The sequence below is a fragment of the Scatophagus argus genome, chromosome 2, assembly GCF_020382885.2.
Source record: "Scatophagus argus isolate fScaArg1 chromosome 2, fScaArg1.pri, whole genome shotgun sequence".
NCBI lineage: Eukaryota > Metazoa > Chordata > Actinopteri > Scatophagidae > Scatophagus > Scatophagus argus.
This window is the reverse complement of record NC_058494.1, coordinates 12305992-12333969: the sequence shown is the minus strand read 5'-3', so window position 1 is coordinate 12333969 and position 27978 is coordinate 12305992. Positions and strand designations below refer to the sequence as shown.

At 40.9% G+C, this 27978-nt stretch overlaps 1 protein-coding gene across 2 annotated transcripts; it reads left to right on the top strand.

The window, feature by feature from the left end:
- The first annotated feature begins 1038 nt into the window (after positions 1-1038).
- Positions 1039-27186, top strand: LOC124070249 (myosin-9-like). 2 transcript variants are annotated; one of them, XM_046409970.1, is made up of 43 exons: positions 1039-1269; positions 6097-6287; positions 6484-6624; positions 6771-6927; positions 7206-7233; positions 7719-7812; positions 8276-8296; positions 9524-9616; positions 9805-9868; positions 10307-10405; positions 10889-11032; positions 11698-11793; positions 11931-12007; positions 12329-12523; positions 13162-13335; positions 13589-13762; positions 14237-14351; positions 15227-15417; positions 15853-15974; positions 16311-16380; positions 16485-16645; positions 16763-16871; positions 17354-17485; positions 17602-17808; positions 17928-18065; positions 18174-18297; positions 18678-18849; positions 19096-19308; positions 19579-19723; positions 19804-20010; positions 20182-20286; positions 20512-20664; positions 21538-21786; positions 21918-22130; positions 22346-22558; positions 22645-22806; positions 23222-23350; positions 23563-23651; positions 23945-24068; positions 24273-24481; positions 25293-25401; positions 25552-25724; positions 26140-27186. In XM_046409970.1, the coding sequence occupies exons 2-43, from the start codon at positions 6102-6104 to the stop codon at positions 26243-26245; spliced, it is 5883 nt and encodes a 1960-aa protein (XP_046265926.1). In that variant the 5' UTR covers positions 1039-1269; positions 6097-6101; the 3' UTR covers positions 26246-27186. The 2 variants fall into 2 exon arrangements, with proteins under 2 accessions (XP_046265926.1, XP_046265934.1); XM_046409978.1 differs by lacking the exon at positions 8276-8296.
- The last annotated feature ends 792 nt before the right edge of the window (positions 27187-27978 follow it).

Below are 27978 nucleotides of genomic sequence, written 5' to 3'. Positions count from 1 at the left end.
TTACCTGCACTGATGTTGGAGCCTCTTAATTATCACTAAAACCACCAAAACATAAATATGACAGCCTTACATGTTGGTGTATCCTCTTTACATTTGTTTCCCCTCTTCACAGACAGTTTTGAGTTTTGTGTCATATTTCCAACTTGGACACATCAGCAGTGCCACACCCCTGCTCCTGGTGCAGGTACTGACGAGGCTCTGCATTCAGCACACACACACACACACACACCCAACACTATCTGACCAGATGCTCCTATTGTACTACACATAACCCTGGCTATCTCGACAAATAAACATTTGCTCCTACATTACTCCATCTGTATGAAATTTATAGTAAGCGAAGCTGTTGATCATTAAATAATAATAATAATGATAAAAATTCCCATTCTCATTTTATTTATTAGGCTCATGAATATGCAAATGTAAGTAATTCATTTTAAATAAAAAATAAGAGCACATGCTGTTCACTTCACACTCGGTTTCCAGATATATCTGAAAGAGTTATAAGATTTATAATTACATAAGATGTTTCATTTAAAATGATATATAACATAATATAAGAAATTCAGAAAATCTGCTGCATTTTTGGTTGATAACGGACTTAAATAATTTAAACGATTAGTCATCCAGTTGTTTCAGCTCTAATAATGAATGCATTTATGTCTATGCATTCTTACTAATAGCACATTTTCTGTCTAAAGTCTGCTTTACTAGGCTTCATCCATCAGTTCAGTGAAGACAGCTGTGAGTCCACATACGTGAGAACTTCCTGGATGATATAAATTATGTTTTCCTATTGCAGAAATGTAATCCAAATAAATAAATAAAAGCACGATTCCCTGAACAATTTAATTTTTAAAGTTGCACATGAGCAAGGAAAACCGTTTCTTCAGGTTCAGGTTCTTTCAGGTTCCACCTTTTCATTCAGAAACACTTGCTGCGTTAGCTCATCGAGGCGTTTACGTGGAGCTCTTGAACGCAGCATAGGCGGCGGAGAGAGGCGGGGCTTTCAACTTACCTGGGACAACTAAAAGTGGGCGGATTAAAGGTGCAGACCGTCCATCCTCGCCGAGCACTGCTTGAACAGTTGGACCTCATGACAGAGTAAAGAGACGCGGTTGAAGAGAAGCGACAGAGACGAGGCTTTTCCCCCCTCAGCAGCTGTTTGTTTTGAGGACCGAAGTGTCGTCGAGCAGAACTTCGCTTCTGCAAACACGGACACAGAAAGACGAATCGAGCTCACCTACAGTGCCTGCAGCTGAAAACCAGGTGTGTTCACGTTTGTTTTCTGCAGGCAGAAAGAGATGGCTGGGTGGTGTCAGCTGTGTCATCAGCAAAGGGGAGCTCATTACGTGCTCATTACTTTTAAACTTTAAAACTCTGGTGAAGACAAAAACAAAGATGGCTCCAGTTTAAAAGACGAGTAGAAATCAATTGGGTTTGCTCAAGCTAAAGAAATGTCGTACACCTGGCCAGGTGATCTCATCATGGGGACCACAGAGGAGCCCTTTGATCCCGCGCATGCTCGTTCAGCACCCGATTGTCTCAGCGTATTGATTTATTTACATCACAATCACATCAGTTGATTAAATATTCGAACTGAACTTTGTCTAAGTCGAGACTGTCTGATCAGTGTGACAGCCAGTAGCCCACCAAGCCACTTCTTTATTAGGGTCCCAAACAGGCACCAGTTTAGCCGGTGACATTAGCCAGTTCTGCTTTTCTTGAGGAGTATGACATAACCCAAACAGGCTGATAGACTCTGTTATATATCGAGTATCTTAAATAAATGGTGTTGTGTTCTGTTTGCCTGCATGGACTCAACTTTAACTTGTCGGATAGGTTGCACGTTTCCTTTATTTTCCTCAAAATGATGATAATGTGCAAAGTGGCAACAACAGCATAACACGCACTCATCTTGTGATATGAGAATTTATGTTTTCATATTCACTGCTATGAGATTTAAGCTTATGTCTGTTGTGTTTTCATCATTTGCATGCTGTGGTGTTGTCTGTCTGCCTTGTTGTTTGTCAGGTGGTTTGCATGACTTTTTGTGTGTGTGTGTGTGTGTGTATGTCATAAAACAAACTGCACACACCCTGCTGCTGCTGTGTGTCTGCCCTCAGGATAGAAAATTGTCATACAATTACAAAAGAGGATTTGGCTTTGTGGAAATGAGTGAGTTGTCTAACACAGATGTGTCTAACACAGGTAATCAAGATCCTTCAAAGACTTTTTTCAGCTGGGGCACATTTCTAGTCATGACTTGTGAAAATCTTGTCTTCCTCATTTTGTGCCGCACTGGATGTTAAACAGCGTCACCACATCTGAAGCTATATTTGTGGCCCTCTCATCACCTTTCATACATGAAATGAAAAAAACATCTTTTTACGCTAAAAATGCAGATTTTTTTTTGTCCCTTTCTCTAAAGCCTTTCGCAACTTCAGCAAGCATACAGAGCAGCTTTGTACCCATCCTGCTCCACCCTCAAAGCCTGAACATCTTAGAAATGAACCCTCTTCTCATTCACTGAACTCATACTGTAGTGGCTAATCCCCAACGTCAGTGCCACAACGTTGTCGATATCAGTTGCTCACCCCACCAGCCTCGTATCAGCAGCCGGGCTGCAGATGGCAGGGCTTCTGCCCTCCGTTTTAGGTAAGAGCCACAGAAGCCCGGATAAAGCAGGGGATTGACTGACTGCCAGGAACAGGAGATGCTTTTGAAAACATGCATGATAAGACAGGAGAACACAAGGGGCACAGATTAGATAGGTCCATGCAGACAAGATGAGTACATCTGCAGCAAAAAGTCCCAAGTTTGTACGATTGACAAGGTCAGGGGATCTGGAGTGATTGTGCTTCCAGACGGTTAAACTTTGCTTGGTTGAAATCCTTGTGGGAAACCTCTTCCAGTCAGACAGACGCTCCGACTTAATGCTTTGTCCTGACCTCAGCAGAGGTTCGAGACGTGTTGTTTTGATCAGGCTTGAAAGGAATCGATGCAGAAGAGAACGAGATGACTGAAGTAGTTCAGCTTGTCATTTTGAACCACAGGGTGTCAAAATGTGCCCGGGCAGAATTTGTGCAACTTCCTGAGGAAGTTAGCTCAGGGATAGCTTCAACAGTGAAGCCACACACACACATGAATGTCACAAGTTTTCTGTGTAGCTTCTCGTTTGATGATTTTGTGGTGAGTATAAATGATGCATTCACACTCTCGTATACTTACTGTAAATATGTGATACTCTGAGTCGTCTCTGACCTCTGGGAATGCTGCAGTTCAGCCTCCCCCACTTAAGAGTCTGAGCACATAATGAACTTAAGAGGTACGCCAATGACACCTTGTGCGCTGATCCCTTTATCCCTCTCTTTATAAACACACACAAACACACACACACACACAAACAGTGTCTTTACCTCTCTTCACACACATAGACTTGCCCTGCTTTTTTTCATCATACAGTTGCATACATAGCAGTTGCCCTAAAATACTCCCATACAAACATTCATAAGTAAGCATTTTTGAACATTTATCTAAATGACAACAAATTGATTGGGTTTAAATAGCATTTTTACGAGTTTCTTGAGAGAAGTTCTAGTCTTGAGGGTGTTGTATGCTGAACGGATTAGAAAACACAAGAATATGATTTGTTTATGAATAATTAGTAACTGAAGAGTGATGGTTTTCTCATCTGCAAAATAAACTAACATGTGGACTTTATTGCTATCCGTTTTGGGTAATGTAGATATAGTCACCTGATTGGGCTGTCTTTAAGTGCAAAGAACATTTTATTTCCTCATTTTTGAATGCATTCCTTTTATTTTGCCAGTGTATTGAAGCAGTTTTTTAAAATTTATTTATTTATTTATTTTTACAGCGCTATACCTCCAGTGTGTTTATTACAGGCCACTTAGTGCAAGATGATTAAGAAGACATGAAAAACTGCTAAGATAATTTGAAACTTTGACTCATTAGAAATCAAGCAGCTTCTGCATGCAATGTGTCCTTATGTAGTCACAAATTAATGTCACAATACTTATTTAGTTTTAGGTAATTTGTCCTGATGTTTCAGATGTTTCTTCATCTTCTTCTGAATCATTTTGACTTGTGGGAGCTGAAAATGTGTTGATGCATCTCTTATCCTGTGAAAACATTAGTTCAACTTGGCGTTAGTTGAATCCAGGTGATGGGTTTTATTTTATTTTATTTTTTAAAATCTCGTTTGCTGGTATTTTAATTCTTTCTGATGAGGCACCGAGTCTTTCTGCAGGGTGTGGTAGGGGAATAATGGCATGTTTCTCTCTGCCCAGACTTGCTCCCGACATTCTTTCCTGCCCCTGCAAAGCATCCCTCCGCCGACTTTTACCAGGACTTTTACATAACTCGCACAATAAGAAGTTTTAAATGCAGCCAGTCTCACTGTCCTGAAGTAGAATTACAGGTAATCGCTGCACATTCATTACCTGTGGCAGAAATCATGACTCTAAACGGTGTTGTGGGACAGGGAGTCGGGAATTTGTGGAATTCTGTGTAATGAGCTGGTGAGGAAGGAATGTGGGCGAGATGGGGGATAAAGGATGGAGTCGTACTGTAGAGCGCAGGTGAAAAGTGACTAATTGTTTTGTCTGAGTGTGTTGAGCCTCAGGTCATGAGTATACAGACAAGTCATAAAAACCGCCATGTTCATCTTATAGGATTCTTTTTTATTTAGATTGTTAATACTGCAGTTTTTACCTCCTCTCTCACCATTTTCTCCACGTCTGTTTTGAAGCGCTTTTGTGCACGTTTTGGTTTAAACTTTGTAGAGTAAAGCTGTTGCATGCTCATAATAACACAGTGAGATGACATAAAAGGACAGCTGTTGAGAGGCTAATGTGCCCAAACTTGTGCTGCAGCTCCTGTTGCCTTCGGACTGTGCAGTAAATGTTAGCACTTTTTCTTTTTTTGGGGTGGGGGGGGGTTTAAAGAGTTTTGTTTGTCACCACACCACCAAGTTCATCTCACTCGTCAGTTAAATATTCATGTGTAAGTTGGAGTTGTGTGTCAAACCTGAAACTCCTTATGCAAACTTGACAAACAGACTTAATATCACACATGATGAGTGACAGTTTTAGTCATGTGACAGGTGGTAACAACAGGGTGTTATCGCCAGGACACTCAAATAGCGCTTTCCTGTTGCACTGTCATATGTTATGTTAAAAAATTCTCTGTCTGTCTGCATAAAAAAAGGAAGCATGAGCAAAATGTTCTCCATATAATGTGCATCAGTACAACACCAAAAATATCAAGGTTAATCACACCACCAAGGCTGCAGAGGTCTCTAAATATTAGTTATCTAAATGATTAAATGATTTTTTGTGTGTGTGTGTGGATCAGTATGTTTTCCGTCATTTGACTATGAGAGTAGAGAAAATACAGGAAATGAGGAAACATGCAACAAAGCTGGACTTGAATCGTTGTGATTACACTGTCGGCATCCTTTTGCCTCCAGGACATGCCCCGTTTTGAAATTCTTCATCTCAGTCTTCTGAGAATTAAAGCGTTTTTACCAACAATGAAATGAGTACAGAACATTTGAACATATTATGATGGTTTGTACCCACCATTGTGGGGTCATTAGTATCAAATTTGGTTGACTCACTTTGTGTCGTTGAGGTGTATTTATGGTTTCCTTTTGTGGGAGTTTCCTCTGTTTTGGTGATCAGCATTGGTGGATTGAGATGGGTGATTAACTGAACCTTTGAATTCAGTCTACTGTAAATGCATAGCTGTGAAATGGTGATGTACTGATGAGCTAAAAATGTTTCCCTCTTTCACAGCAAAGTGTAAAGAGAGGTGTCCACATGGTGAGGCACTGTGCACTAAACCAGTAATTATCTTTCTTGACCCGTGACCGAAACTTCCACCAAACTGATCAGCAGATCCTGACATATAAACCACAGAAGAGATATTTCTAATGTTGTAGTGATTTAAGTGTATAATGTGCAGGAGTTCAGATTTGTCTGGATTCTGTGTATAACTTGATTCGGCATCTGAAGCCAGATCAAAATGGCTTTGTACGTGTTTTAAATGCTTTCTTGCTCTGTCCTAAAGCTACCATGACAGACGCAGACAAGTACCTGTATGGGGACCGCAGTGGGATAAACAACCCTCTGGCCCAGGCCGACTGGGCCACCAAGAAGCTGGTGTGGGTCCCCTCTGAGAAGCTGGGCTTCGAGTCCGGCTCCATCAAGGAGGAGCTTGGAGAGGAGTGTGTGGTGGAGCTGACGGACTCTGGCAAGAAGGTAAAAGTGAAGAACTTGTTCGTCTGTTAGCTTTATGAATATGAGTTGTTGAAACAGGCAACTTAAATTATTTGACTCCTGGGTGAATGATTATTTAGAAATAATGTTACAGTTGACTTTAAACAAATGTATTTCTGCTGTCCAAGTCTTGTTGAGCAAGCCCGTCTGACAGGTGTGTTGTCTCTGTAAATCTCAGGTGAAGGTCAATAAGGATGACATTCAGAAGATGAACCCACCCAAGTTTAACAAGGTGGAGGACATGGCAGAGCTCACGTGCCTGAACGAGGCGTCCGTGCTGCACAACCTCAAGGACAGATACTACTCTGGACTCATCTATGTGAGTCTGGGTGGATACACGGGTTTACATAGTAGCATTGTGAACATGTATTTATAGAGAACCTCATGTTACTCTGAGTGACAGATATGTTTTTTTTCTTTTGTTAAAACTCCTCTCTGACTGTAAATATGTTATATCTCACCCAGACGTACTCTGGTCTGTTCTGTGTGGTGGTCAACCCATACAAGTACCTGCCCATCTACACTGAGGACATAGTGAACATGTACAAGGGCAAGAAGAGACATGAGATGCCACCTCACATCTACGCCATCACAGACACGGCCTACAGGAGCATGATGCAGGGTACCAAAGCATTCAACAGCGTTAGACTTTGTTTGGTACAGAGTGTAGGTCTGTGCAGTCACATGCACACATGTACTACTAATGGATAAAGAAATTTCATTAAAACTACTGATTGGTTTTCTCTCATTCAGCAAACTGATTTATTAGCACATCATTCCATCCTCTATAGCTTAAAGCTTAAACGTTACAGTCATGTCTTTTAATTCTCACTTCAGTTGCTTGTGTTTTTCTTTTTTGTCCCCCCTTACCAACATTTTTCATCTTCCTCATCCTCTCAGATCGCGAGGACCAGTCCATCCTCTGCACGTAGGTTACCCTGTTCTCTTGGTATCTTCACAATAACATTCTTACACAGATTTATACAGACGCTGCATGTTGATTGCAGGATCAGGATTTTGCCTTCTGCTCAGACCCCCAATGACTTTTATTGTTAAACTGAGCAACAGTTTTTTCACCAATCTCATCTCAAGCTTTATTTAGTCGCAGTTCTGGTCGCAACACATGATCTCTATCAGCAGATGGTTATCCAGGATGTTTTATGAGCACTTGCAGATTTTCTCACCCATGTTGAGTAAGAAAATGACCTTGAACAAATTGTTTCTAGCTTTATATTTCTTCAGGCTGTGAGAAGAGGTCAAAGTCGGCATTATTGGAAACCCTGTCTTTTCTCTTGTACAATGTGTTGCTTTTACTGCCTTAGGGTCAGCATGTACTGCCATGATACACTGACCTCTTTTACTGATGCTTATTGTGTGTCTTAATCTTTCTGTGGACTGTGTCTTTTTCTACAGTGGGGAATCAGGAGCAGGGAAAACAGAAAATACCAAGAAGGTCATTCAATATCTTGCCCATGTTGCCTCATCTTTCAAATCCAAGAAAGATCAGGTCAGTTTTTAATTCTCTCCTTTCTGCCTGATTTTTTTTTTTGATGGTTTAGAAAGACCATGATAGAAACCCCCTTGTATCTTTTCTCTCCTCCAATGTTCCTTGCTCACACAAGTCCTAATTATTCATGTAGACTACATCTCCATCTGTGTCGGTCCATCTCGTTAATATGATGTTAAGCTGTGTGGCGACTACTGCACATTCCTCTTTCAGGCCTTGACATGCCTTCCTCATTTCTCAGCAGTGACTTCAAGTGATGCTGATCACAGATTGTGTGTGTGTGTGCACTCATGCTCTTATTCCTCATATGTAGGTTGTTTCACAAGACTTTACATAAAATGCCTGATAAATCATTTGTTCGTGAGTCATCATGTGACGCCGCATTTCTTCTTGCAGTTGTGTAATTTGTGTGCTTAAGTTAGTATCAAATGTGTTGAACTTTTCTTTTATACCTCCTCTCCAGGGCACCACGGTTTTATCACATGTGAGTTCATCCCTCTGACTCCATATGCATGGTGTCTGACCGTTTATATACATGCATTGCTTTACTAACAAGAAGCATTCTGTTCTCTTTGGGCTTTTAAGGAAATGCATTAAACGTCAGTAAGTAAAACATGTGGCTTTATACCAAGGTGGTCATTTTGAAAAAGATATGCTTCTGATTTAAATGATTTTAGACATTAAAATTGGGGCAAGCCCCTAGCCTGTCTGAAGCAAAACAAATCTACCTATCAACTCATAAAGTCTCATTTGAATAAAAACAAACAAAAAAAACACCAAATAGTCCTGCACATCCCTTCCTTCCCAGTTAAATAACAACATGACATTTTTACACTTTTATGTTTTGTAACTTTATCTTTGGTCTATCTGCTAAGCAGAGCAAGCAAAGCTAACTGCCTGCTGGCTTTAGCTTCATATTTAGCATAGATGTTTGAAAGGGGATATTTGTGTGTATGTGTGGAAAGAAAGAAAATATGCAGATTTCCCCATATCTCAAAATGGTAAAATTTACCATTTTAAGTTTTGAGTATAAAATATGAAAAATATTTTCCATTGATAATAATGACTCCATGGGTTCAGATGATATAGAAACACATCTGCTCAGCCTTTGGCGACACAGCAGAGCTGCTGAGCAGTAACTCTATCCAAGGTTTGTCTTAAACACTGAAACACACCTTAGTGTTTGAAAAGCTGTATCCAGTGACAGAACCTGGCAGCTATTCTTTTCTCAGTCTGGTCAGTCTTGTTTTTCTTTTTTTTTTTTTATGTAGTTGTATGTAACTGTTTTTTGGAGTGTCATGGTGTACTCCTGCATTTCCTTTGGGGGGATCTTGGCTAACCAGCTTGTGTGCTGCTTGTGTTCTCTTGTTTGTGCCTGCATGGACGGGGATGGTCTTACAGGGTGTTTGTGCTTGAGTGGGCTTGCTATGCCGTTGGAATGTGTAAGATTCTGTATATGTGTGTGTGTGTTGCTGATTGGGCAATGATAACATCCCCTGAGGTGATTCTTTTAAATTTGCAACCTGAATTTTTTTTTTTTTTTCCTTTTGCTGAACAAGTTATTGCGCATGTTTGTATTCACCAATGAACAGTCTGCAGCATAGCGAGAAAATGCATGATTTAAAGTTGGTTGACTAATATCCACCTCAATGTCATGATGGAGTGTTGTTGGAGTCTATAGTTTGCTCTGTCACTATGTCTTCGATGTCAGGGGGAGCTGGAGAAACAGCTGCTGCAAGCAAACCCCATCCTGGAGGCCTTCGGCAATGCAAAGACTGTCAAGAATGACAACTCATCAAGATTTGTAAGCCTCTCAAATCTTACATTTTTTTCTAAATAACACAAAACTTATTTCCAACATGAAAATAAAGGTGGAATGAATGCCATTAGTTATCGAGTATTACTTTAACACCACATTTCAATGTTTTCAACCTTAAAAACATCATAAGATGTAGTGCTGCATATCAAAATATTTTCATTTATCTCTTGTAGGGAAAATTTATTAGGATCAACTTTGACGTCAATGGATACATCGTTGGAGCCAACATTGAAACTTGCATCCTTTTATAAAAAAATAAAAAAAAAATAGCCTTGTTGACCCCCCCCGGCCCAGCCATAAATACACTTCTCCCGACTCATTTTGGCAAGAGTTACAGAATGCCGGTCACAATCTACATACTGCAAATGTACTGTAACCTGCTGCCTCATGTTAATTTGTGATAATTTGACTCAGCAAATTTGCTTTCAGGACAAGTTCATTGTCAGCCTGATATCAGCTGAGAAGTTGACAGTATTTAAGCTAGTAAATGAAACAATTTTTTGACACCTGGAGGGCAGGGCCGCGAGGCTGTGTAGAAATGCAGGTGCAAGTGCTACCTGTCCTTTAGTGGTGCAGTTAATCACATTACCATCACTCGTCTTTTTTCTGCACTACGGTTGTTGTCCTGCTGTGTTTGCTCTTGCATTTGGTTATCCTTGACTGAAATGTTATCAGATCTGCTGGAGAAGTCTCGGGCCATTCGACAAGCTAAAGAGGAGAGGTCCTTCCACATCTTCTACTACATGCTGACTGGTGCAGGGGACAAACTACGCTGTGAGACATTTCCTTACAGTCTGAATGTATCAAACTGGGCTATGCGATAGAGCGTTGCAGAAAGAAGCAAAAAAATAAAATGTGGTTGAACGTGACTAGCAGTATAAGAGCCAAGATGAAACATCTGTTGTGGGATCGATCTACAGTATAATTAAAACCAAACTTATCAGAAAAATCTTTGGGGGAAAAATTTATTAGACGTATACTTTGAGTTTTTGGTTTGGCAACCAGGGTGCAAATGACTTTTTGGCTGCGTGGGTGTGTCACCCATCTCTATTTAACAGTCAGTGGCCAAGCTATACAGGAAGTAGCTCTGCCTGAGTTGAAAATTTCTGTTCAGAAAATTAGCATCTCCTTTCCGGTATTTGTGCCTGAAGCTGAAGGTATACGAAGTTTGTAACGTATCTCTAGATCCCTGTTTAACAAATCGTTTAAAATAGTTTATTCTGCATATGTAACTCTGTTCTCTTTTTCACCATCTAGCGGAGCTGTGTCTGGAGGATTACAGCAAGTACCGTTTCCTGTCCAGTGGAAATGTGACGATTCCTGGCCAGCAGGACAAGGACCTGTTCACAGAGACTATGGACGCCTTTCAAATCATGAGCATCCCAGAGGAGGAAAGAATTGGTACATATGATCTTATTTCTTTAACTTGTGATGAATGATTTATTTTTATTAATTAACGGTTCTGTGTGGAGGCGTGGTGTTTTCATCAGAATGATTTCTTGTTTTGTTTGTGGTGTGTGTGCACATGCACACATGCAGGTGATAAGATACTCAGTCAGCAGAGGCCACTATGTTATGAATTGATGTGCAGCACTGTGCAAAAAAAGGTGATGGAAGACTGCAAGCTAGTAAACATGGATGTAAACAGTGATGGATTTAAAATACTTTGCAAATGTTTAATGATGGAAAAAAAATGCTTTTGGTCAGAAACGGTGAATGTAAAAGCAGCTTCTGTTTGTTTAGGAGAAAGCTCCACACAGGCTCTTTATTTTCTTGATTAATCAATTTTAAATTCCCACATATGGGATAATAATCCATAACTCTATATGCCCAACACTTAAATATTCTGTTCATCAGTAAAACATTTACTTATTTACATTTGACACAGAAAAATCATTGTTTGTGAAGGTGGGGTCAGCAAATTTTTTGATAATCAAATTGAATTTAATATGAATATCTACAGAAGTTTTGTTTTGTTTTCTTTTCTTTAATAGGGTGATATTATCAAGCATATGATGTGGTGGCACACATTATTCAGTGTATGAGTCTTTGTGTTTGTTTGTCAGGTCTGTTGAAGGTCGTGTCAGCCGTGCTTCAGCTGGGGAACATGAGTTTCAAGAAGGAGCGCAACTCTGACCAGGCCTCCATGCCTGACGACACTGGTACTCACATTGGCACAGACACCATCATCATCATTTCTTCTGCACATGTTGCCTGTCTCTTTCTATTTTCTCAAACCTCCTCAATTTGTCCAACAATGACCACATCCTCCAACATGACCTCCATGTTTCACCTCCAGCTGCTCAGAAAGTGTGTCACCTGCTGGGCATCAATGTGACCGACTTCACACGAGCCATCCTGTCACCCAGAATTAAGGTTTGCATCACAATTAATACACGAAAGCTCCTTGAAATTCAACATAATGCAGTATTTTCTTATTTTCAAATGTTAATGGCCACATAGTGTGGTTAGTTGATTATGGCCTGAATTTTTTTTTGTCCCCTGATGTCTTATCTGGATATGGAAAGACATTATTGATAATTTTTTTTTCACTTTTCTTTAAACCTGATGTTTGTTTTTCTTTGTTTTTGTTATTGATTCCAAATAAACTAACCATATTTTGTTGATGAGTGTCCATGTTCCATGTAATGATCATTTAAATGTTGCAGGATATAGATGGAACATTTCTCTTTGCAGGTTGGCAGAGACTATGTCCAGAAGGCTCAGACCCAGGAGCAGGCAGAGTTTGCTGTCGAGGCTCTGGCCAAAGCCTCTTATGAGAGGATGTTCCGCTGGCTGGTGTTGAGGATCAATAAGGCCCTTGACAAGACAAAGAGACAGGGAGCCTCCTTTATTGGCATCCTTGATATCGCTGGATTTGAGATCTTTGAGGTGAGACGTTAGGGGCTTGACAGGTTGTTCAACGTCGTAACTCTAGATCTGTGAACAGACGGAGCGCTCTGATGGAGTTCTGTTGGTTCATCCGCTGTGTATTCAGGATTCTGTTTAAGGCTGCCTCCTATAGAGGGATGTCAAAGTTAAGTCAGATTAGAACAGCCAGAAGTGGACACATTTTCTAACAGTTCCTCATAAAAATGTTCTGTAAAATCCAGTGGGACCGCACTCGAGGAGTAGGTTCAAACAGGCAAACTTACACTTTGATATTTAGCCAAGCATATTTCATATTATGAAGTATATGGTTAAGGATAATTGTAAATACTGTATACTCATTTTAAAGCTTCAACTAACGATTATTTTGTTATCAATAGATTAAGTAGTTGTTTTATTAATAAAATATCATCATAATTTTCCAAAATGAAACTTGACATTAAGTCTTTGTGTGCTCTGTCAGTCCAAAACCCAGAGATACTCAGTTAACAAACATAGAAAACAAAGCGAAGCAGCAAATATTAACATTTGAGAAAGTGGAACGAGTGCATTCTTGTAAAAATAATTGATAACTGACTGCTTCATGCTATGAAAATCTAATTTTTGTGCTGATTCATGATTTCTCTCATTCTCTCCTACAGTTGAACTCATTTGAGCAGCTGTGTATCAACTACACCAATGAGAAGCTGCAGCAGCTCTTCAACCACACCATGTTCATCCTGGAGCAGGAGGAATACCAGAGGGAGGGCATCGAGTGGAGCTTCATTGACTTCGGCCTCGACCTGCAGCCCTGCATCGACCTCATTGAAAAACCTGTAAGACGTCTGCCAGTTATTATTCTTCCTCAAGACTTAATATCCCCGACAGTATCGGTCTTAAAAAAAACATTTGAGATGAAGCATCAGTTGTAAGCCTGCTGCAAAAGTTGTTCCTAGTATTATCTGTAGCAAACAGTTGTTTAACACGTGTTAAGGCATGTTACGGCACATGGATCCTTAAGTCAGGATTCCTTTAAACTGCAGGCTGACATGCGTTTGTCCTGTTTGTGTTTCCCACCGTACATCAAAGGCCGGTCCTCCAGGCATCCTGGCTCTGCTGGATGAAGAATGCTGGTTCCCCAAAGCCACAGACAAGAGCTTTGTGGAGAAGGTGGTTCAGGAGCAGGGAACACACCCCAAGTTCCTGAAACCCAAGAAACTCAAGGATGACGCTGATTTCTGCGTTATCCACTATGCTGGAAAGGTCATTGATAATGATTTGATGTGTGTTGTTGAATTTGTGACTTTTTTTAAATGATGTATTTATTTCAATTTGAGTATACCGAACATGTACTTACATTTCTCTGTCCACAAAAAATAACTTTCTAAAAATTTGATATAATTGCTCAATAAAGGAAGAAAGATTTAATTTTTCCTCTTCACAATTAAAGTCAGCCAAACTGAGACAGGCTGTCAGTTCATTAGATATTCCTATGGAGGGTATTTAGAGAGAAATTTACTTGCATAAACATGCAGAGTTTCTTTTACAACATAGTCCTCTAAATTCTGAGTATACAAAGTGTGGATTAAAGAGGAAATTCTTTACCAATTAGAAATTATTTTTTTAGCTCAAGTCGATGACAAATGCTTGCTCTGTGCTTCAAAATAAGACGGCATCTAGACATTAACTGCAGGCAACTTCGCGGTTCATAATTAATGAAACCCTTCTCTGCTGCAGGTGGACTACAAAGCAGACGAGTGGCTGCTGAAAAACATGGATCCTTTGAATGAGTGCGTGGCCACTTTGCTCAACCAGTCTACTGACAAGTTTACAGCTGACCTATGGAGAGACAGTGAGTGCTGTCACTGAAGCAGCTCAAGTTTAAGTGCATCATGCAAGTGCATTTAGGGCACGTTTTAACCCCTTCTGCTAGTTGTATTCAGTCATCATAGGTGTGTTTTAGGCATAACATGAATTTAACCAATCAGAATGTCATGCCTCATTCCTTTTAAAAGCTTTGCTTTTTAAACAGTGGCACACATCTTCTCTGAGGGACAGTTATGTGGTCCTGGATGGACCCTGTTCCTCCGCAGTCTCCCAGTCATAAATAACTCGGTGTGACTGCATATGAGCAAATGTATCAATATTTACCTGAGGAGGTGTACGGCTGCTGTTGTTCATCTATATGGAATGTGGGAGGATGAAATAATACATCTTTATGGTGTCAAATTTTAATTCCATTACATTCAGCGCAGTTTACTTTAGATCAGGATAGTGCACTTTGCTTTGCTGCTGCCTCGAGATAGTACAGTACTAATAATGTGCCTTACCGCACATATTTTTAAGACCAACTCACCCATGGGCGCACAGATGGGCCCAAGTACATTTTGGACTTGGGCTGGGCATGGAAATCACAGTTGTTTCTGTTGGAAACTAGTAATGAGTCACTGTGCATCGTGCCTCTTTGCAACAGGCTTAGGATAGAGCTCACCATATTCGAAATCTTCAGCAATTTCCAATGAACTTGGTGAACTTGAAATGACCTTGAATCACACAATATTTTAAATTGCAGTCAGGATAGCAGGACAGTTATTTGTTATCTACGTGTTGAGATGTGAAATGCATATGTGTTTTGTTCATTGTGGAACGTTATGATAGATTTCTTTTCAGTTTCAGAAAACACACTAACAAAATTATTGTTGGTTCTTCTTCTCTGTGTCCTTACAGTGGATCGTATTGTCGGCCTGGATAAGGTGGCAGGGATGTCGGACTCCATGCATGGTGCGTTTAAAACCCGTAAGGGGATGTTCCGCACTGTGGGTCAGCTGTACAAAGAGCAATTGAGTAACCTCATGGCCACGCTCAGGAACACCAACCCTAACTTTGTCCGCTGCATCATCCCCAACCACGAGAAGAAGGTACAGAACAACGAGTGACTCTCGGTGTTGCAGTTGTTGTAGAAACTAATGCATGAGTTTTGCACTGTGCTCCAAATGAAGGATCAATAAATATACTTGAATATTAATGCACACTGGTATACTGGTGCCTGTATAAGCCTGAAATGTAACAATAACAAAGACAAAAAGTGAAAGATTTATACCTTCAGTGGGTTTGGCCAACAAAAGTGTTGGGCTTCACTTGACATGCACCTGTAAAAGAACAGTCCTGACACATGTTGACTAAGGTGATACAAGTTTATTTGCGCAGCTCAGTAACATAGATTTAGACAATGTATGACACTGTCTTTTTTTTTTTTTTTTTAAAAGAATACCTCTTAGCATTCCAAATAATTAGACTACATCATTGTAAAAAAGAAACTTAAATGGTGCTTAATGGATTTCTTTCTTCTTCAGGCAGGTAAACTGGAGCCTCATCTAGTCCTGGACCAGCTGAGATGTAATGGAGTCCTAGAGGGCATTCGCATCTGCAGACAGGGCTTCCCCAACCGCATCGTCTTCCAGGAGTTCAGACAGAGGTAACAAACAGCACATGTATCTGCAAACGTCTGAACTACTTTCTGTTTTTTCCCACATATTTTCATACACATACACATAAAGAGAGTTTATGTAAAGTCTATGGTCACTTTTATCTCTTACCTTCCCTTTTAAAGTAATCATCCTGCCACTAGAGCATTTTCAGACAAAACATACTGTATAACTGACTCACATTTCTCTTATCGACCCAATAAAGTTTTGAAACAAGACGAACATGAAAAGGAAAAACTGCTGATGAGACCAAAAAACAAAAAAAAAAAGCCATCTCCAACCGTAAACGTGCCCACAAGTTCAAATTCTGTTTTTTTGTCTTTCAGGTATGAAATCCTCACTCCTAATGCCATCCCAAAGGGCTTCATGGATGGAAAGCAAGCCTGTGTGCTGATGGTAAGTACAATGAATCAGTCTTTAGAAGTAAGAGAATGTTCCACTCTGCTCCATTTCTAGCTTTGGTACACCTCAGTGAGATTCTTCTGTCTTTTTCATGTCAGATCAAGGCCCTGGAGTTGGATTCCAACCTGTACCGTATCGGCCAAAGTAAAGTGTTCTTCAGAGCCGGAGTCCTGGCCCACCTGGAGGAGGAGAGAGACATGAAGATCACTGATGTGATCATCAGCTTCCAGGCCTGGTGCAGAGGATATGTGGCCCGCAAGTATGAAGGATTGATTTGATTCAGTGAAAACATTTTGTAATTCATTTTTTCACCTGTGATATAACATACTTCTGACAGCATTTCTTCAGCAAATGTTATTTGCTTTTGTTACTCTAGAGCCTTTGCTAAGAGACAGCAGCAGCTGACAGCCATGAAAGTTATCCAGAGGAACTGTGCTGCTTACCTGAAACTCAGGAACTGGCAGTGGTGGAGGCTTTTCACTAAGGTGAGAGATTAATGAAGGCAGTAGAAGTTGTTTTTTTTTTTTTTTTAATCAGTCTATCACTAAAGGTTTAGACGACCTAATAACTGCAATTAAACCTTGTTACTATTACAGTCAAATATACTATTAAATGGTATTGAGGCAAACAAAAATAAGCTGGCAGATAGGTATTTATCTTCAGTATTTTACAAGAACTACAAAAGGTCATACTTAATAACTAAAAGCATCTTAAGAAGGAATCAAGCTTCTTTATGTATAAAGCCAAGTCTACTGCTCTGGGTACGTGTTTGTATGTTTCTGATCACATAACTGACATCATTTGTCAGATACTGACATCTTATTCACCTTTCATTGTACTACAGCATTGCTGTAATAGTAATTGTGAGTCTTTTTCCACTGTTTCTCATGAGAGCATCCCAAGAAAGTCAGTTGAAATAACCTTTCTTTTTTAAAAACACTGGGTTCATTTTTGTTTTTTCTTCTAGGTGAAGCCTCTGCTGCAAGTGACTAGACAGGAGGAGGAGATGCTGGCCAAAGAAGAGGAGCTGGTCAAGGTGAAGGAGAGACAACTGCAGGCTGAGGAGCAGATCAAAGAGTATGAGATGAAGCAGCAGCAGGTAGGAGTCTCTGTAACACTGCAGTAAGCTTCATATATGGTCAGTCTTGTTAGGAATGCATTCATAGATACTCACTTCTGATTGATGCTATTCTCACTTTGACTCTTCACTGCTAGCTGAATTCTGAGAAGTTAGCTCTTCAAGAGCAGCTGCAGGCAGAGACGGAGCTGTGTGCGGAGGCTGAGGAGATGAGATCCCGTCTGGCCACCAGGAAGCAGGAGCTGGAGGACATCCTGCACGACCTGGAGTCTCGCCTGGAAGAAGAGGAGGAGAGGGTCACCCAAATGCATACAGAGAGAAAAAAGATGCAGCAGAACATCACGGTGAGTCCTGTGGGATACAGAACGTGAGATGCAATGAAAATACATACTCAAAAATATAAAATGGCACTGTTTAAAAAATACAACATTAACACTGTAAATTGTTTGTGTTGTTCACCCAGGACCTGGAGCAGCAGCTGGATGAGGAGGAAGCAGCCAGACAGAAGCTTCAGATGGAGAAGGTGACCACCGATGCCAAGCTGAAGAAGCTAGAGGAGGACGTCATGGTGCTGGACGACCAGAACAACAAGCTCGTCAAGGTCTCATATAATGTGTTCATTTAACTCAGTGGCAAAAGTGCAGAACCATTACACTTGGGTTAACAAGTATTTCATTTTCTTGGATTTTTTTTTTTTTTTTAACCTCAGGAGAAGAAACAGATGGAGGAGAGGATCTCAGAGTTCACCACCAACTTGGCTGAGGAGGAAGAGAAGTCCAAAAGTTTGCAGAAACTCAAGAATAAACATGAAGCCATGATCACAGATTTGGAAGGCAAGCATTTGTTTTTTGTTTACATTGTTCTTTTTCTTTTGTTTCATTTCACCCATTGAATAATGTTCTGGTGTGTGTCTTCAACATGTAGTTATTACAGTTCATTCACAAACCTTTGTGCATACAATTTAATAATTTCTTCTCTCAAATTTCTGAGGTGTGCTCTCAATTCAGTCTGTTTTTTTGATTGATTTTGCTTTTTTTTCCCCCCTTACTCTTGGTTATTTGGATGATGTGAGAGAGAGAGAGAGTCAGAGCCTGAAATCAGATGTCACTCTAAAAACTCTTGGGACTGTGAATAAAGCGCTTCATGTGCACAAATTACTATCATACTTTAAATGAGTAAATTACACATTTGGGTGTGTTTGTGTTTTGCACAGACCGTCTAAGAAAAGAGGAGAAAATGCGTCAGGAGTTGGAGAAGAACCGTCGTAAACTTGAGGGAGACTCCACTGAGCTCCATGACCAGATTGCAGACCTGCAGGCCCAAATTGCTGAACTCCGAGCTCAGCTGGCTAAGAAGGAGGAGGAACTCCACGCTGCACTGGCTAGGTTAAAAAAACATAAACTAATTAAAAAGATTCTAGTATGTCTGCAGCTTATGTGACTATGACAGTAGTACCATTTCACATCTTAAAGATGCAATACAAAAAGGTGTCTTCTTTTGTTGGTGGCCCCTCAGTTCTGACCCTCTAAAGGAAAAAGTTTGGATTAGCCAGCTTTGGATGCTCTCACTGTAGAAGATGCATGTTATACCTGTATGTTGATCTCATCCCTCCCCTTTTATCTCACCTTCAGAATTGAGGAGGAAGCCGCAGCCAAGAATGCAGCCCAGAAGAAGATCAGGGAGCTGGAGGCTCAGATCTCTGAACTGCAGGAGGATCTGGAGCTGGAGAGGCAGGCTCGCTCAAAGGCTGAGAAACACCGCAGGGACCTGGGAGAAGAACTGGAGGCCCTCAAGACTGAGCTGGAGGACACTTTGGACTCCACTGCAGCACAACAAGAGCTGAGGTAACAGTCAAACTTATATAGTGTTGTGTGTGTGTGTGGGAGGGTTTTTTTTTGGAAAAATACTCATCTGATGTTGTATGGCTCTGTCTCACTCGCTGGAGGTGCTAAATGAAGTCATGAGATCGTTTGTAGCAAATTTAATGGCAATCAGTACAATAGTAGTTGAGATACTCTGGCACCAAAATGTCAGAAGGACAGATTGACTTGGAAGATATAAATGTAATTTGGTTGTCTTCTTGCTCTGTTTTTCTCCTCATTCTGTCTGTCCAGGACGAAGCGTGAGACAGAGGTCACTCAACTGAAAAAGACTCTGGAGGAGGAGGCCAAGATCCATGAGCAGCAAATGGCGGACATGAGACAAAAACACAACCAGGCATTTGATGAGCTCAATGAACAGCTGGAACAGGCCAAAAGGGTAATTACTTGGGTGGTGAGAAGAAAAAGATGCCAACAAACATCTGTATAACACAAATAACAAGTGTGGCATTCCTGCAGAACAAGGTGTCAGTGGAGAAATCCAAGCAGGCCCTGGAGAGCGAGTTGAACGAGCTGCAGATCGAATTGAAGACCCTGACACAAGGCAAAGGGGATTCTGAACACCGTCGCAAGAAGGCTGAAACCCAGGTTCAAGAGCTACAGGTCAAATATGGAGAAAGTGAACGACAGAGGCAAGAGGTGGTCGAGAAGATGGCCCAGATGCAGGTATGACATGGGCTTACTGCTCTCTTATAGGTGATTCATAGGGTGGAGGACTGAGTGAATTCTTAGAGGGAAGTTATGGAAGAGTAAGTGGTTGAATGAGAAAGGCCTGTGAGGATAGATGGAGTGGCTGATTTGTGTCGCTGATCAATTGTCTTTCTGTCTGGTATCTAGTCGGAGCTAGAAAATGTCAACAGCGTGCTGAGTCAAGCAGAGGTGAAGAACATCAAATGCAGCAAAGACCTTTCTTCTGCAGAGTCTCAGCTGCAGGATACGCAGGTACAAACACAAATGCATGTTGTCGGTTTTTTAATTTTTGAACTACTGTTGTCATTTGTCTGTCTTCTAATCTCAAATAAAGCCAAAGCAAGAAGTCTGTTAATTATTTTGATGAGTTGTGCAAAGCAAAAGTTGTGCAAAGTTGAGCAAAAGAAACTGAGTATTTCAAGGATTTAAAGAAGATATTTTTCTCAAGTTGTTTGTTTTCTTTGTTATTTGCTCCAGGAGTTGCTCCAAGAGGAGACTCGTCAGAAGCTTTCGCTCTCCACCCGCCTGAGACAGATGGAGGATGAGCAAAACAGCCTGCGGGAGTTGCTGGAGGAAGAGGAGGAGGGCAAGAAAAACGTGGAGAAGCAGGTCTCCACCCTACAGGCCCAGGTTGGTCCACAGTGTGACATTGTCTCTGTGCACTTACACAAAACCCTTATCTTTTGTCTCACATCACATGCGTCAGCAGTTACTGAAATTTTACAGTGTTCTCAGATGTGTATGATTCAAGAGAGTTAAAGGGGTCTTACACCCTATTTACATCTGGTATAATGGAGTGTGTTTCCATTGTATAAAGTATCCAGATAATAAATGATCAGATCTTGCATTTGTGTTACACCTGTTATTTCAGTGTGTTCTTGTTATGAGATCAATGAGATCTCTGTCCTCTAGAGCAAAATCTACATGTGAGTGATAAAAGACATTCATGGTGCCTAGATGATGTATTTAAGTTCCCCAGATCTTAAATTCTGATGACCCTGGTGATCCTCTGAGCAGCTGGTGGCACTAGATGAACACTGGGAAATTGCAGATCATCAGGTCTAAACTACATTTTGTCCAGTTCTCTGGTTTATCGTCAAATACTTGGAAAAGTTGTTATCTCTGCATCAGCCTCAGCTGTACTAATGTTAGTTCCCATGCTCACATGCTTAATATTAAACCTGCTAACCATCAACATGCTAGTATTAGCACTTAGCTTAAAGCACCACTGTGACAACATACAGCCTCACAAAGCTGTTAGCATGGAGAATCTGAGTCTTTTTTTTAACGGGGTACAAAGTGCTTAACTGTTAAAACTCTGAAATACTTATACTTAAAGGATGATGCAAGTAATACTTGCTTTGCTCTCCTTCAATAGAGAAGAGGAACTTCATCCCTACTATTGTCTTGATTCGTTCATCAGAAGTCCACGATGTCCTTCAGCTTACCCAGATGTCATTCTTAGTCCCTCTGATCCCCCCCTATTTTCTTTAATGTCTTCAGCTGGCAGAAATGAAGAAGAAGCTGGAACAAGAGGCCTTTTCCCTGGAGGGAGCAGAGGAGGGCCGCAAACGAATTCAGAGGGAGTTGGACAGCATGACACAGCAACTGGAGGAAAAGACCTCGGCCTATGACAAGTTGGACAAGACAAAAACTCGTTTACAGCAGGAGCTGGATGACCTCATCGTGGACCAGGACCACCTGAGGCAGATTGTCTCCAACCTTGAGAGGAAGCAGAAGAAATTTGACCAGGTATCATGTCTGAGATTTTGTTAAATGGATTAACTGTCACATGAAAGGGAAAATACAAAGTTGGAAAATGTGGCAGCTGCAACACTATGAATGTGCACTGGAAATATTAATCTGATCCCTTCTTTCCCTAGATGTTGGCTGAGGAGAAAACAATCTCCACTCAGTGTGCAGAGGAGCGCGACAAGGCTGAGGCTGAGGCCAGGGAGAAGGAAACACGAGCACTGACACTGGCCCGTGAGTTGGAGACCATGACAGACCTGAAAGACGAGCTGGACCGGGCCAATAAGCTGCTCAAAGCTGAGATGGAAGACTTGGTCTCCTCCAAGGATGATGCTGGCAAGAGTGTAAGAGAAAACACTGACATTTTTTTGGTGTCCTGGGTGCTACATTGAGATGAACTAGATCTCAATTTGATTTGACACTGGTTTGACTAAAAATTTTGTAACCCTGGAAATATTTTTATTGTGCTTTGTTGTTTGTACAATAAACATTGCATGATTGGTAGAATTAGATTGTTTAAAAAAATGCTGAATGTGTAACAGTGCAACTTTATCTGAAGGTTCATGAGCTGGAGAGGTCAAAACGTGCCATGGAGCAGCAGCTAGAGGAGATGAGAACTCAGCTGGAAGAGCTGGAGGATGAGCTGCAGGCCACAGAAGATGCCAAATTGCGTCTGGAGGTCAACATGCAGGCCATGAAGGCCCAATTCGATCGAGACCTACAGGCCAGAGATGAGCAGGGAGAGGAGAGGAGGAAACAGCTGGTTAAACAGGTATCATTCCCAAACAACTGCGCATACAATTGTTGAAGAAAATGCTGAATCATAGTCTGAATGTTTAAATGTCGTTTTACTCTCAGGTGCGAGAGATGGAGGTTGAACTGGAAGATGAACGCAGACAGCGCACTCTGGCCCTCTCATCCAAGAAGAAACTGGAGATGGACCTGGGAGAGCTTGAACTCCAGATTGATGCTGCCAACAAGGGTCGTGACGAGGCTCTCAAACAGCTGAAAAAACTCCAGGTAACATTGTCACACACACAAGCAAAAGTAATGCCAAAGTGGACCAAAGAGAGACTCATCCACAAGTGAATTACTAGTTTGAATGAGAAATGAATATGAATGAAAACAAATAATTGAAGCCTTGTATCCCATTCAAATTAGTCATCAGACCTTATAATACACAGACTAGACAAAACATACTGCGACTTGGATTACTTTTTATGATGCTCTTTCCATGTTTGTAAAAACAACAGGTGGCCTATATCAGAAGGTACAGTACATCTACAGCCTTAACGCTGCAGTTATATAGGGGAACGCACCAGTAATTTATGACTACTTCATGACTTTGACAAAGTGGTCACATACACTGAGTGGAAACCCCCCTCAGTGATTGGTGTCTTACTTTAGCTCCGCTGTGTGCATGTGTGCTCTCCAGGGCCAAATGAAAGAGCTGATGAGAGAGCTTGATGAACTGCGTTTGTCCAGAGACGAAGCTGTCAGTGGGGCCAGAGAGACTGAGAAGAAGCTGAAGGCCATGGAGGCAGATGCCCTGCACTTCCAGGAGGTACAGAAGTAATTAGGGACCAGAACAACTCTGTGGCTTTTTCTTTTTCAGTCTTGTGGATTTCACTGGAACACCATCATTTTATTTTTATTTTTTTTGTGCAATGTATGTATTTAACTAGTATTGATTGCCATATGTTCACAGGTAACTGTCCCAACAACCTTTGCACTATCAGGTTATAAAATCTTAATATACTATTGTGCTTTCTCCAGGATCTGGCCACGGCAGAGAGACTCAAGAGACAAGTTCAGACTGAGAGGGATGAGCTCCAGGATGAGATTACCAGCAGCAACACCAAAAAGTAAGAGGCAAACAGTCACAGCTGCTTTATAGATTGTGTTTCAGTAAATATATCGGAGGTCCACCTACAAATATATAGAAATATGTATCCAAATTTCACAGCAAGAAATTTGCAGCTATTACAAAACAGAAATTGTATAATAAAACATCGTTCTTCAGATGGGAACTCCTCTCATACTGTCATACACTATCTGCATGTACACACACCGTATATTGTATGTACTTGTTTAAAAAGGCAAGGTCGGCTTTTGCAGTTTGTCTCTATTCATTAACCGTCACACCGCTTGTTGTCAGTTCTGTTCTGGCAGATGAGAAGAGGAGGCTGGAGGCCCGAATCACTCAGCTGGAGGAGGAGCTGGAAGAAGAGCAGCTCAACACCGAAATGGTCAACGATCGTCTGAAGAGAACCACACTGCAGGTTGATGGCACACGGTGTCTCAGATTGTTTTTCATAGCAGCTGACAAATTTGCATTTTGTTTGATGGGAAAAACACTGAGTGATCAGTGGAAAAACATGAATGCACTGTTCAGCAGTGACACTTCATTTCGAATAAACTAAATGACTTGTTTAAGATATTATATGCTTTGACATTATCTCTCCACTGTGTGCTTCTGACATCAGACTGAGCAGCTGACCACAGAGCTGGGTGCAGAGCGCAGCTCCGCCCAGCGACTGGAGGGAGCCCGTTCCCAACTTGATCGCCAGAACAAGGAGCTGAAACTCAAGCTGCAGGAGCTTGAGGGGACCGTCAAGTCCAAGTATAAGTCCTCCATCACCACACTGGAGGCCAAGATCGCTCAGCTGGAAGAACAGCTAGATGTAGAGTCAAAGTGAGTGGTGGCACAAGTTTTAATAGTTATGTTCATGTCCTGACATAACATGAAGAAAGGATGAATAGTGGGTTAATCAGTAAAGCATCAGTTTTTGTTTGTTTGTTTGTTTGTTTTTTTTGCCTCTGTTCTGATGAAAGCCATTGCAGGAGGCATTATTTTTTGGGGTGGTCATCCATTGGTCCCCTTCTTGTGAACTCTGTATCCCAGAAACGCCTTGAAAGAATTTTTTGGAATTTGGCACAAACATCCACTTGGGCTTAAGGATGAACAGATTAGATTTTGGTGGACCTGACTATTTATGCACTAATATCGACATAATTTCACACAAATGTCTAATAGGATAAAATGATAATGTGATGACATTTTATAACCAAAGTCAAAAGTCTACTTCACAGTGACATCATGTTTTCTGCTTATTATTCAACATAACTCAGGAACAGAAGTTGAAATTGTGACCATATTTCACATTTGGTCAGATACTGAATTTGTGACGCTTATCTTGAGTGTTCACCTTGAAACTGATTTTATGGATCTTCTGTGCTGCAGGATTGAAGATGTGTGTGCAGCATTAATGTTTTAGAATTTGCTCCTTGCAGAAACATCCGTAATTGAAACACTGTGTTCCACCACAAGCTCATTGGTTTTGATGACACTGATGTTGTTACACCATGTGATGAAGCTCTTTCAGCGAGTCTTTAAGTGTAGAGCGACATGGATGTAAACTGCATCTTGACTGGATTCAGATACTTTCAGAATCCTGAGACTATGTAGTGATTCCCAACTGCGTTTGCTTTTCTACTCCTTTCAGGGAGCGTCAGCAGGCCTCCAGGCTGGCCAGGAGGACAGAGAAGAAGCTCAAAGAGGTGTTGCTGCAGGTTGATGACGAGAGACGCAACACGGAGCAATACAAAGACCAGGTAAACCTCATCGCTAATCTCCTTCTACTTTCAATTTCCAGATGCTTTGAAGAAGCAGAGAAGAGACTGTTGTGTTGTTTTCGTCCGGCCTCGAATTTTTGCTGACCTGCTTATTTTGCTTTTGGCTCTAAATGAACCCTCTATGTGCAGCTGGAGAAGACCAACAGCCGAATGCGTCAGCTGAAACGCCAGCTAGAAGAGGCAGAAGAGGAGGTGACGCGATCCAACGCCTACCGTAGGAAGCTGCAGAGGGAGCTGGATGATGCCGCAGAGTCAGCAGATGCTATGAACCGTGAAGTCAGCAGTCTGAAGAGCAAGCTCAGGTAGAGTCTTCTAACACTGTTTTAATCATCTCCCTTAGTCCATAGTAGTTTTCATAGCACAATTGAAAACAGAATTCGATAAGTTAATGGGAAACTACATCGATTTTATGTGTGAAGATCAGTTTACTTGCCATGCGAGTCTTACTCAGCCTGTGAAAATGGTTGTATAATGTCTTCAGAATCCTCAGCCCATGAGGACTCTGTCTCTGATATCTCTACTTGTGCCGATTTGACATTGTTTTATGTATTAAGAAAGTCGCCGACTATCGGGAAGTTGAGTGTATAGATCAACAATGAAGCCAGAAAAGTCTTTTAATGTGTTCAGTAATATGATACGTTCCATCATTTCTACTTGTGCGCAGTTGTAGTATTTTTGCAGCACCTGACTGTGACCTGTTGTTTGTTTGTTTTAAAGACGTGACTTGCCTTTCAACATGCGGCGTACGATGAATCGCTCGGGCCTGGACAGCGATGAGGACGTGGATGTGCAGACTGAAGCATCTGAGCCCGCAGCTGAGTAAACGGAGGAGAACCAAAAGGGAAACATTAGAAATATCACAGTCAGCATGCAGATGTAGTAAAACATCAAAGCTATTAAATAATACTTTTTTTTCTGCGAGGATTTAGCCTTTATTGCCCTTTGACACTCATCTTATAGCCTTATTCTCTTTTCCTTATAATGGCCAAATAACTGTATTCATCTCAATGAATGTGAGTGGTGTTTTTCTACAAAGGCTTTACACATACTTTTTTTGGTCTATTTTTCTACACAGTGGGTATATCATAAAACATTACTCTTGTACTCTTGTAACTAAACATTTCGGTGTCATTTTATTTGTGCATAAGGCTTATGTGCTGTTAACATTTGGGGGACAAACACTGGTCTTTTTATGCTTGTTTTGCACACTTAAAAGTGTGTGTGTGTGTGTGTTTTGGGAGTTTTGTTGCAGTTCCAAATTGTGCTTCATATCTGCTAGTGTCAGAGTAAGTCACTGTATCTGTACTGTACTCTCTTCCTCTCACTGTGTTATCCTTTCAGGTTATTTACCTCAACTGGTTTTTGCACAATGCCAACACAAATTAAACGGAAACAAGAGTGGAAACTGCTCACTTCGTCAGAGTGGTGTAGTTGAACAACAGCAGTGTTTGTGAAAATGTTGATACCGATTTTGTATCATTGTCTGTTACAGTTTGGTTGATGTCTCATTTCTGTCTTGTTTTACACTTGGATTAGTGGTGGTGGGTCTCACTGTGTTTTGTGCGATGCTTTGCACAGCAGATGGGGTTTCTCTTGGCACATTAGCCTCTGAATGTTTCACTAGAGTTAAATCTTGCATATTTTAGATTGAGATTGCACCCTTACACTGTATTATCGAACTAATTACATATCATATGATGCCAATATCTGAAGGCTTTCTTATATTTTATCAAATGCCTTAATGCAATAAATTGACAAACTGTCGAGTGCGTTTGACTTTCTGGTCTCTTGTGTGAGGTAACTCGTATTAGAAAGTAGTAGGATCAAAGAAAAGGTTTATATTATCAGTAAATGTTACCTTTACTCCTGTTCATGTGGCTCTGAAAAGGACATCTCCTAAATTGCTTTTTTTTTTATGTCAAATGTCAAAACCTGCAATCCATTATGTGCAAAGATACTGTCCATATTTCAACAAAAGTTGTTACCAGGCTTCAGCACACTATGTAGACTGGACAGATATATTGTAACGTATTACTGTATATAGGGGTTGTATAGTTACCTGTGTTTTGCACAGTAGTTGTACATTGAATCTGAGTGACATAAAACAGTTTTAAGCAGGATTTGGGAGCATGAGTGGAAATAGAAGTATGGCTCAGAAATAAAAACATGGCTATGGCAAGGGTAATGCAAGAGTAGACCTCAGAAAAATCCAGCTGTGACCCTTAGTACTCAGTGTACTCAGTGTACTGAGTACTAAGGGTGGAGAAGTGGAGAAAAAAATGTACAGGCAGAGAAGAAGCAGAATATGTTTATGTCACAGTCTGAGAGAAAACAAGCAGAACAGTATGTGGGTTGCAGGCCTAATGAGCAAGAAATTCAAGTCAAATTTATTTATATATTTTGTGTGAAAATGGTTGACTGTAAACATTTGGATTTTTTCCTGCAGTCAACTACATTTATTTGTAGTTTCAGCAGAACTATGGGCATCAGCTTATTTCCATATTACTGTTGTGTGTGGTGGTCATGTCAGCACCTCTGCAATGCATCATTGAATTT

What these genes read in the sequence shown, in the direction of transcription:
- LOC124070249 (XM_046409970.1), top strand. Translation starts at nt 6,102, where the DNA reads ATGACAGACGCAGACAAGTACCTGTATGGGGACCGCAGTGGGATAAAC. An exon ending in TGCAGGGGACAAACTACGCT is followed by an intron (nt 10,406 to 10,888) that starts GTGAGACATTTC and finishes TTCACCATCTAG; the next exon opens with CGGAGCTGTGTCTGGAGGAT. An exon ending in TCGACCTCATTGAAAAACCT is followed by an intron (nt 13,336 to 13,588) that starts GTAAGACGTCTG and finishes CGTACATCAAAG; the next exon opens with GCCGGTCCTCCAGGCATCCT.